General features: G+C 37.8%; 1 protein-coding gene and 1 long non-coding RNA gene across 6 annotated transcripts in view; one reads left to right on the top strand and one right to left on the bottom strand.

The window, feature by feature from the left end:
• LOC117155641 (uncharacterized) overlaps positions 1–12,186 on the bottom strand; it is a 153,762-nt gene that overhangs the window by 30,784 nt on the left and 110,792 nt on the right. The gene's annotated exons all lie outside the window — the stretch shown is intronic.
• The window catches only part of InR-2 (insulin-like receptor-like), a 109,100-nt gene that overhangs the window by 31,649 nt on the left and 65,265 nt on the right, over positions 1–12,186 (top strand). For 4 of the 5 annotated variants that reach the window (XR_013058713.1, XM_033331813.2, XM_076619593.1 and 1 more), the window contains exon 2: positions 3,148–4,470. Coding sequence is in view for 4 of the 5 variants with exons in the window: in XM_033331813.2 (XP_033187704.2) it covers positions 3,792–4,470 (679 nt within the window). In the remaining variant the exon portion in view is untranslated. The other variant, XM_076619595.1, reaches the window with a different exon arrangement.

The following is a 12,186-nucleotide window of genomic DNA, read 5'->3' as shown; positions in this document are numbered from 1 at the left end:
CAATTTTTCCATTAATTTGAGTAAACCGACAAATACCAACCCTAATTCGATTCGAATCAAATCACTCTTACCAATGTGCTTTTACGATCCACTAATATTCTTGCAATTAGTATGGCAAATCCATGCAGAATTCTATACAAAGGTTCTAGATCTATAGGCTCTTAATTTACGAAACAAATTGTGCGTTCGCAATTGTATTTATTAAACTTCCTCGTAATAGACATAAAACAACAGAAATAGAAGGCGGAAGTTTAATAAATAACGGAAGAAATATAGGATCTGGTAAATAAAAACCTACCATTGATCTTTAAAACAGTACAAGTAAATCTCTGTAAATAAAATAACATAGTAATAAAAAAGACTGATACTAGTTGCATAGATAGAGTGTGGAAAGAGGCGTGACGAAGTGAAAGGGCAGCTAGGGCAACGTAAACCCTGGACATCGTTGAGAGCGACGCTGTGGGCGGCGGTCCAACGAAAAGGGTCCTGTGTATAGGGCTTCGCGTAATGAAAAGCACCGTTTGGCCGCTCCACAGCGGCGAATTTCGCAAACAAACATTCCTGGACGATGATGCTCTATCCTACGCGTCCTCGCGAATATTGCTCGCCGACACACGCCGAGCGGACGAGCTTTGTGCGCCCTCAAATCGGCCGCGAGCTGCCTCAGTTACAACAGCCGCACAACTTTCCAATTTTAATTGGATTTATAGCCTCCGGGATCCGTCGATCTTCTCGCCTGACGCATCCGCGTTTTTCGTGTCTCATAGCGGAAGCCTTTTGTAACAAGAGCAACGAGATGGATTTTTCAATTTTACCCTATCCATCTCCCTTAAAGTTCTACCAGTGGAAATTATTTACGAAACGGATTAAAAAGATAAACGTTGACTCGAGAAAATCTAGCACGACGTTGAACGGACCCAAGAACAACGTTTCTCCGTCGTTTCCTAAAGTGATCGTAATTATGTCGTGGAAATAGCTTCGCTTCGCGTCGTGCACCCTTCACGTTTCATTTACGCTTTTCCAAGCTAAAATCTGAAACGTTCAATTTCCCACGTCAAACATTTCCACAAATAATCGAGATGTGAAAGTACTCTTATTCATCTAAATTGTACAATACGTTATGCCGAATGGGAGAATACGTATTACGTCGAGTGTGACATGGAATATATTTAGTTGCCAGCCCAATAGTTTCGGGGATTTCGTTACGGCCATGCCAAAAGACATGGTTTCGAGAAAAATGTAAGAAACGTTTTAAGACGATATTTTTCCCGGATGGAAAAAGATCTTGTAACTTTACTGTCGATCAAATGCTCATTGTTCGTACCGCATATCACGTATGATACGAGAAACTTGAATTACCTACATTTGAAGAAACTACATTTTCTTATCTGAAGCAAACAATTCCTCGATTGTCTCTTTATGAATTGCTCTGGCACAATACTCTATGTAAAAATTCGAAGAAAATTAAGAAGAAACTATTAGCGAGGTGTGCCCTTTTAACCTCCGTCGAAATAAAATATCTCCCGTTAGAGTCAAGCGACTTTTAATTGGACCATGTTACGTAAAAACCTCGATCATGCGAAATCGAATAAATTTAGTTTGAAGATTTTTATTCTTAAGGAAGAGTAGCTTTATTTCTATTAGGTATATTTCATTTCTTTTCGTTTTCTTACAGAGTTTTTCAATGGCTTATCCAATAACGAGTAGTATAATTAATATTATTTTAAATTTCTGTAGTTTCTGACAGTAGGTATTATTCGGCAATTACAGCTTCAGAATCATCCGCGTCAAAGTCGAGACATTTTACGTTGAAGCCCTCTTTGTCTTCGATAAGTCTATTGTCACTGTTTAATTTATCATAAAAATTTAAACGATCTGCTGGGAACGAGGTGCTTCGTTTCTTGTAAAGTTTTAAGCTTTGCGTTTGATATAAGTTTACATTTGACATTGGTAGATCCGTAAAAACATCCATAATGTTGATTTATTATTTCATATTTTCAATTTATTATTTATTATTTCAAGAGAATTGGAGAGTTCATTTTGCTTAAGCATAACCAAATGATTTGGAAGTTTTCTGCGAGATAATTACAAACCTAAAATGGAGCTATACCTTGGTAGTTTCAATCATTTTATTGCGTAGTAGTTGTTCTATGAATTGACAATTTCTTGCAAAATAAAGAACACAATATTGACACATTAGACACATAAGAAAAAGGCTTCTGTCTGGTACGTTACCTTTAAAAACTAACTAACATGGTGAGTGACATCCCATGGATAGAATTATCCGAAGCTATCCAACTTTTATGTCGATATTCTGGACTTTTGTTTCGATTCTTCAATTTCTTTTAAGCGTAAGCTTCAAATTTACGTTACGCAAGTGAATAACACAGCTAATCCTGCATCTCTCGTTTCATTTTTTTAATTCTATTCGTATAAGAAATGTCCGTGTCTAGCAATGAACGTAATGTAAAATGTATTATCGGGCTATACTCGTGAATAATAATAATAATAATAATAATAATAATAATAATAATAATAATAATACGCGATAATGACATGGAATCCATACTAGATTCAATTAGTCTTTTAGAACTTTGAGGATCGATAACTTTCTGCGTAATATAGCCGAATAAATCGCCCGATAAACAATAACCTTTTCATTCGCAGATACTCTGGTTTAAAAAACATCGAATTTAATCCACGTTAATTTTCGAGTCGATCGATGAACACGTTACAAAAAACCGTAATTATACCAGATTACATATACATATACGTTGAATGTAGCGAGGTCGGAGAAAAATTGGCTCGTAAATAGTTCTTCATCGTGGTGGACGAGCGCAGTGAAGGGCATGCGTTAGCCAGACGGTGGCCGATTAAATCGCGTCCGCCCTCCGGGTTAAATATTGACGTTTTCCTACATAAAATTCATGCGAACATTTATTTCCTGATATGTATTTACCTTGTCCGCCAAGTACATCGGGTTCCGGTTAAATATCATCGCCCAGCGGCTGTTTATTCAATCGAGCCTTCTATGAGGAAATCGGGCGAATTCAAACGTATATGATAAAATGCGTGCACAAAAGACGATATTTAATCGATACCTGTAACCAGTCGTATAATTCATACGTTATAATTCTCTGATTGCAGGATATTAATTGATGGGAATATCGGCGGAGAAACAGGACGCGAAGACGATTCGCATATGTCGGCGGAAGTGTTAAGCAGCGGAGGTTGAAAGTGTTCTCGTAAAGGAGAGAGAAAATCGACTGTGTACTGTGAGACGAGTGGCGAGGTCCTGTGGTTTGATTCATTAAACTCAACTTGGATCGAAGTCGAAATCGATGGCGCCATTCAACCCAACTAGTCATCGATGTTATTTCTTCATAGGAAGGGACTGATATTCGGCTCATCCTCGATACAGGATTGAGCCCGAACAACTGTACAACAGCGCGAGGAGAGATGTCTCTTCTACCATCGATCGCAGGAATCTCCAATTGGTCCTGAGTCTCGTCGATCTTCCTCGAATCTTCATCCACCGCATCTTCGATTCTTCTTCGAGTAAGAAAAAAAGAAAAGAAACACGTTCATCGAGAAATCTTCAAGAAGAAGCAGAAGACTGGATCGAGTTCGAGGAAGATGAACGACAAGATAGCGAGAGAGAGAGAGCCGTTTGAGTCAGTGTAGGCGAAAGACGGCAGAGAAGAATATCGAATCCTGTTCTTCGAAGGTCCGTCTTCGAAGTGACGATTATCCAGAAAATTTTTTGCCCATCATCTGCGAGAAATCCAAACATGGAGCCGTTAACGTGGTGCACGCGCAGGCTCGGTGGTAGCGTAGCGGCGTCCGAGGAGTCGACGATCGCCGTGACTCTCGCGAAGGTTGCCGCCACGACCTCCTCCCGTCTCTCGACCAACGCTAACCCTGTCAGCGATTGTTCTTCCACCACGACCTGGATCTGCGAAACCACCTGCCGTCTGACTGACACTAGCGAAGATGCGAACAGTGTCCTCCGTCATTGTCACTGTTGGTCAAGCAGTGCTACACCAGGACACGACGGACCGCCACTTTCTCTCTTCTTGCCGAATCGCCAAAATCAAAGCAACGTTTGCGATCTCTGCGAGCGTCTTCGTGGACGAAGCTGCGATTATTCCACGCTAGACGAGAAAAGCACGGAAGGACGTTTCGATCGAATAACAAGACGCGGGCAACGACAAGTGGTGAATCGTGACGTAAATCACACGATGATTTCCTCCAAGATATCACAGCGCGACAGGTTGGTGTCTGACGCTTCTTCGACCAGCTACGTCTCCAGCGTCGTACGGTGGAGTTTAAGGCCGGAGAGATCGTTTCGCTGGACCAGGCAGAAGCATGCGTTAGCCTGGACGATTTTGTTCCTATTGGTACTCGTGCCCTCCACTTCCGCGAACCTGCAAAAGGGAATGTCAAGAGGTTCCTCCAAAGAAGAGGGAGGTGAGTTCGATCAGTTACGTCTGTATCTACCGTTCGTCGCTCGGGAGATGACATTTGAGACGGCACATGGCAAGAGGAGTACGCTCGGTTAATGCGTTGCCTGTAACATCTGAAACTCATTTTTTCGACCCTCGTGTGCAAACATATCAGACGATGGTTATAAAATATTCAATTTCATTATTCGATCGAATTAAAAGGAAAGCTCAGAATCATTTTACGTTAATTAAGGAAAAACGAATGAACAGGCTGACGAAAGTTCTCGAATTCTTGTAGGCGGCTTTTATGAACATATTATGTGTTATACAGAATATTCTGAAATTCATACCGTACGCTAATTTTGTTTATTCGGTACATGTGCGCGATAAATATCTTGTAATTTGTGCGTGTTTACAATTATACGTGATTCGTACATTTGTATGTTTTTACATTCCGTACGGTACATTTTTCGATTGGTTTTAAATTCGATCAGTACAATCGTGACAGTCTGATTACAGTGCTAATAAAATTTCAAAATGTTTCGTATAACATGCCATATCGACGTAAAAGTGTCCTGTGCTAACTGTTCAAATACTTTCCTGAACCGGTGTATCTCTCGAGTATAGCTACTATCGTATAAAATTCTCAAATGAGTTTCAAGGAAGTGAAAACGTGTATGTTAACGAACGATTTCTCTCTCTTTCGATCGGTGTTTTTTTCCGGATTGCTCCCTCTGGAATGCTTGGCAACCGGAAAACTGATAATGAACTGGGACAACAAACAGTCGGTAATCGAATTTCGAATCCATGCTGCGCATTAATTACATTTGGCACAGTTTTAACGTTGGCTTAATGATATTACAGTTGGTCGATGCGACGCGCGAAATATCGCTGGCAATTCCGCTTAATTCGTTTCGATGAACAGAACATCGGAGTATGAAACAGGATTTAAAAGAACACCGATAAAACTTGCATGCATACTTAGTGCTTTTCCCATTCTCGCTTCTTTAACGACCCTATTTTAGTCCGATAACGTAGCGAAGATCGATCACTCCGTAAACAATCAAAATATATACGTAGAGTGATGCAGTGTTCCCTGGATCATCGTAACGTCTTCTGTCATGTATTTTTATATTAATCCACCGTTTAAATTTCCACCGTTTTATCACTATATTTTCTTACGTTCAATGTTTACAATTGTTGGATTTGGCGGTTGGTTACTGAAAAAGAGAACGAAACATTTTTGTTCTACGTTGTACGTTTATGATAACATTACGAATAGATAGGAATTGTTCTAATTACATAAAATCGATACAAATACTGTTTTATATTATTTAGACTATGCAGTATATATTAACCCTTTGAAAATTGATTTCTTTCTATCGTTTGAGAAAGGATACAGAAGCAAATAATTTCTTTTTATTAGTTATCGATAATGAAAACATTTTTTACTGGCGATTTTGTAAAGAAAATATAACGCGTTGAAATACGAGATCAGTTTTATCGAACGCAAATATATTTATCGTCTAGTTCATTAGCATAACAACTTCTTAAAGCACAATGTATATGGAACATCGGGTGTAAAAGGATTGTGCAAAATTGTAACATGAAACGGACCAAATCAGATTGCGTTGAAACCCGTTCTCATTGAAAAAATGCCATCTATATACGCCAATGTAATAACCACAAATATATTATACAACGGAAAACAGAAAATTCATTAGCTCTGCTAAACGAGGGAACCGTGAGCTATAAAGGTGAATATTCATATTCATAAATACGGCAATATGCTTGAGGACATGCAGACAACTTTCCTTATCCCGGATTATTGTAATTTCTCAGCTCGAAAGCCAGTTATAATGATCCGAGGAATACTGTATAGGAAAGCAAACGACGCTCGGAATAATCACACATTTGTCTCAGCGTCTCCGAGTTGTAGATCGCTATTTTCTAGACCAGAAATTCTTTAACTCTTCTAACTATCGTAACAATCTGCATCCTTTTCGTAGACTATTCGACAACTTTCGTTTCTAACTGCTTTCGATATACCCATCCATCAAAGCAATTGAAAGCAGTAGCAACGATACTTTGCTTTGCTTTTCTAAGTTCGAAGAAACATCGGTGAAACCTGAGGGTACGGTCGTACAAGTGCATCGCCAGCACGACCGTATTTTATGAAGGCAGAAACCCTCGCCTCCCAGCTGTTTGTAAATCCGCTCGAAAATATTGACCGCGTCTATTCGGCGTGCGCGCATCAACCGAACGTCCGCGCGAATGCAAATATTAATTAATTGCCGACCAAATTGCAGCTCGGATATCAGGTTCGTTGATTTTTCCGCGTCGTCGATGATCAAGCCATCATACATGTAGGTACATAACCGTTCATAAGTATTATGACATTTAAAGATCACACGGCAGTAATACGACAAGTGTATTTTTGATGATTTTTAAACTTTCACGTTAGTCGATAATAAAAGAAAGAAAACAAATTTAAACCGCTTGAAAATTTAACACCGGAAAAAAAGTAACGAATTTAAGCTTAGCTGTTATGTTACTTTTGAATTCAATTCGGATAAAGCATCCACATATTCGATGTTACAATAATACTGCTGTCAATGTGATACAACAAAAATTAATTCATCTTTTGTCTATATACACCTGTCGCGTCTTTATCATATTTCTTATTATCTGGCTGCACGAATGCTACAGATGATTTTACAATGCAGATTTAGATTCTCGATAGATTTCTTGGAGTCTCAGAATTCGCATTCAATTTCTTTGATAAGACAGTTTAGAAAACTGTGATGCTGTCGACAGATTATTAGTACGATTTACTATATTTACGATATGCATGTTGGATTGCAAACATAAAGCGCGAATATAAAATTCTGCTCGATTAATCATTTCTTTATTATTTTCGATTCGTTGTCACGTTTCCTATAAAATCAGCAAGTGTCTTAATACGCATGCACGGGAATGTATATCGGGTTATCACATTCCGCGTTTTTCACCTCGTCGATCGATACTCCTCTTCCTGTTGCTCGAACAAAGTATTTCAACGACTCGAGAACTGGTCTTTCCCAATCGTTACTTCGAATCGGGTTAATAAGTCATCAGACGGAGTGAATTGTCAAGCGGAAGATAGGGATTAATAGTAGACACCACTGAAGTCACTAAATGCTTCGTAATGGACAGATTTTCGACCTACTTTGCATTTTTGCGACAAGAAGCTGGTGTAATTAACTTGCTGCCCATAAATATTTGGACCCCTTTGTATTATTATCGAAGATGAAATGTATTATAAAATATACGCATATTGCTCAATATTATTAGTGAAATCTTACATATTCCAGGTCACAAGTTACTATAATTTTAACCAGTTATTTCGCACAATAGTAACAAATTCTACGTATCGATCTTAGCAATTGCAATCACACATGATAATTACACATTCGATATTTTTGCAATGTCGAAAAGGGCGAGAAAAATGTATGTTTAGTCTGAGAATCAAACGAAGACATAGTTTTGACGCGGAGAACATATTGAATTTGAAATTTGCCCTTTCATGAGATGATAGAGGATGGCTTGCAAGTAAATTTTCTGACGCACGATTGACTGAATATCTTCATTGGCGATGGTGGAAAAAATGTGAAAGAAGAGACGAAGAGCGTGGGTTAACTGTACGTCATGATGCTTTGGTATTTCATCGCACAAAAGTAAAACCTTTTTCATTTTCGACGAGATTAATTTCCCTTTTCTCTATAGACTCACGGTAGACTTTAAATCAGAATAAATTACTTTTGTGTTGGAAAGTTGCTTCGACTCTTTGTAAAGTGAGAATCGTGTTCCTCGGCCAGATTCAACAAAAGGGCTCGTCCTTTTGAAACAATTCGCACTGTTTCCCAAGAGTTACATCATCCCAGCATTAATATCTTTGATATCATTAATTCATATCTTTAATTTATCAGAGGAACGATACTGGCCGGTATTATCGACCGTTTCATAATATTACAGAAATAATATACGTTTGCGCAACTTAATCATTATACAGAATCGATTCGTTCGCATTTTCGTAAAATCTCTACTTCAAAGCGGTTCATTTCAACGCGTGATGTTGTAATGGAGGGAATATTCGTTCCAGGTTTATTACGCTCGTATATGTATAAGTGAATAACGCTCGCATATATTCGACCTGAAACGTCAAAAATGATAAATCTTTTCTTCAGCGAAATTGTTTCTTGGATGAAGGATATTTATTTTGGGTATTTATTTTTGCAATTTGTAACACTTTTATATAATACAATAATGACGTTATATTTTACGATCGTTAATGTAATGCACGGACGGAAGGCGATTCTTTTCATTAACGCGATAAACACAATTCATAATTAATCTAAAAATATTAAAATGTATAAAATATCTGATACATTTTACAATATGCTACCATACATAATTGGTACGATACATATTATAAAATTGAATATTAATGTAATACTCTGTTTCTCTTTTTGTATTTAAATGTTTGACGTTGACTATTTTCCGTGTATCAATATACATACTATATATGATGTTTTCCATTCAGATATTTCATTTTATTATAACTTTTTAATAAAATTTCAAACGGTGTGTGTGTGCGTATATAACATTTCTCTTTTCTCTTATTTATTTCCATAGAATATTCTGCCAAACTTTAATCGAGAAAACCTGCAACACCATACATATATACGTAAAATGCAAAGTGAGCAGACTTTATCTCACAGTATCATTAGTATATGGTCATGGCTCAAAAATTTAGGTTACCTTATTTAATGAGGGAACTTGAATTTTTTTAACGAGAGAAACGCGAACAAGCATGTTTGAGCTTTTATATAATTTTAAATTAATATATAACGGAGGAAAAGGTTCGGTTATGATTATTTTATAGGTATTTTCAATGTTTCGACATCTCGAGGGAAATTCCAATTATTCAACGAGAACAAACAAAGTATTACAATGTATTAAATAATTTCATGAATTAAATAGATTAATAATTTCAATTGGAAAGTTTTATAATCCGTAAAATCGTTTCGCGGTCCATAAATTAAATATGAAACGTCGCTGTTTGCAAAAACAAAAGATACAATATTATAACGAGGACAAATTCTAATAAACCTACTAAAAGCAAACAAATAGTATAAAATTATTTCTCATTTTATTTTGCCTTTCTCGTTTCTTTCTTTTCGTGAATATCTTAAAATCTCAAAATACATACCTCAAACTCCTGCGTGGTAATAAATATCGATTGCTTCAACGAATAGAATAAATAAGTCACTGATAAGAACGTGCCAATTATTGACCGTATGCAATACAAGTTTCAACATTAATCTTTGCCGAATCGAATTTGTTTTAGACTTTGACTGCAAGATTTGAAATCGATTTTGTCAAGAATAAATATGTTTATCAACTAAGTAGATACGTGATACTTTGTGAAGTAGTAGACCAGGGTAGGTTGTAGCTCATTATGTAACTCGATTATATTTGGGTATCTGAAACTCATTAATCAAGTGTTTCTGATGCTAAGGTGTATATTTGTACATGCACATACGTTAGGCTTTGATGGTCGGTATTCAATCGTTTTCGTTTCCATAGCAATAAATATTCGCGTTGTCTTTTCTATTTGCCTGGAACTACGCTATGTAGAACTGTATATTATAAATTACATTGGTACATAATAGGGTACATTGATACGCTTGCTTTGAAGCTTTTCTATACCGCGACTACACATTTTTCTTTTCTTTTTTAAATTCGATTCCTTGAAAATGACCTGAAATTACATCAACAGAACAAAACACGATGAAATATCGCAAGGTGTTTTTGACAAAACTCGTGTCGCGGTAAAGGAAGGCTCATTGTCACTGAATCGATGTGCAAATATTTGCAAGATAGACAAAACGACCTTATTGATTCCTATATACATAGCACTACATGTTATATTTTAGCATGATTTTTTCGGACTATTGATTGAAACAAAAATTGCAGAAATCAAAAGCTGAAAAATATATCAACTTGCCCCGGTCTCTCCTACATGCAGTATCAGCCGTGAAATGGTTAACGTGTCACAGCCTTTCTAATCAGACAGATCGAAAGATGTGTTTGTATGATCGAGATTTGTTCGGATTACGTGAAAACTTTCGGAAATTTCGTTGACCGATACGATCGAAATACGCTTTCTGATAGCCGATCTCAGTTTTAAATATGCGAAGAAAAAAAAAAACATTTCGTTCATGTGAATTCCTCTGGCGAATGCGAGAGGACCGTGTCACAGACGTAATTCGGGCGAATCACGCGGAACATCGGCTACAGACAGCACAGTGAATTGAATGTCAGGGGAGTAAATGGGCTGGAAATATTTAACCCGACGCCTTCCTTCCTCTCTCCGTCTGGTCGAATTAGCGAGCAAGGAAAGCAGGTGAGAAGGAAGCTGCATCGGTTACCGACGTCGTTCGGCTCCGATGCGTCGACACGCATCTACATATTTACACGTGGCTCGTAAAGAAACGTTTTTATCTATTTCGCAAGCGAAACACGAACAAATGAATGGAAGCTGGCAAATTGAATCACACGATGACGAATTCCAACATCGTAAATTTAATATAAAATTGTTCAAGTTTATGTTACGTAAAAATTTACCTGTTCGATTTTACCTGCTTACTTTTCTTTTATTTACTTATATTTATATATTTTACGATGATTTTATAGTTACGAGAAACGCAATAATTTCGAATATTAAGAAAGAGGAAAAATATCCCGATTTGAATGCAATAAGTTGTCACCAGAAACGACAGGTGATAATTACGGATCGTACTTCTCCCTCGCGGCTCGCTCGAATCAGCGCGAACTGGTTAAAGCCGGCGTGAAGTTGTTTCCGAGGTATTTAACTTTTTAAAAAAAGTCATGCAAATCTGCATTAATTTGTCTACGTGCTATGGCTTGGTTCTTAGAAATCCGCTATTATGCATACACAATTTCCGTGCACGCGAACTCGCTTCCAGGTGCCCTCAAATGGTTACATTCTTGCCGAGTCGCGGTTGAACTTTGACCGCAACTCCGACTCGAAACACCTTGCAAACTTGACTGCGAACCTTGGTCTTTATTCTTTCTCCTTCTCGGCCTTCCTTTTTGCTTCGTTCGAACGAAAAACACAGTTTAAACGCGGTCAGCCTCGGTCTCGCTTCCCTTCTCGTTTTTCCATTAATCGCCCAACCATTTCTATCGCGTTTATCCGCTACGCTCGACATCGTCTCGCAGAGAGGCAACCAAAAGAAACAGAAAGAAAACGAGATTTCGTCGCTATATTGTTGCTCACGAAGTTCATTTCGTGTTGTCTTGCTAACGCTACTGTTTCCCGTACACTTTTTCCCGTGTACTTCTTGGTATCTAACGGACATCGGCCAACTGAATTTGTTCAACGAAGAAACAGGAACGTATCGGTTGGTTAAACAGAATGTTATCTCCGAAGTACTCATCGTAGGGCTGGCATGTAAATTGCTCAGGCAATTTGCATTTCGTGGTTGTTCGCCTCTCGACCGTGTATTATACACGGCTTATACGTTCGGCGCGATTTCCACTCCCAAGGCTTACGAATCTTATCTGTCTATGTACCTCTGTCTCTACCTATCGCTTAAAATGTATCAACGTCAACGAAGACAATAAGCTTCATAACGTGTCTTTTCTCTATTTAAAGTTAGAATTATAGAAATAA

This window comes from Bombus vancouverensis, chromosome 6, assembly GCF_051014615.1.
Source record: "Bombus vancouverensis nearcticus chromosome 6, iyBomVanc1_principal, whole genome shotgun sequence".
Lineage (NCBI taxonomy): Eukaryota > Metazoa > Arthropoda > Insecta > Hymenoptera > Apidae > Bombus > Bombus vancouverensis.
The sequence above is the reverse complement of the archived record's forward strand: the minus strand, read 5'-3'. Positions and strand labels throughout refer to the sequence as shown.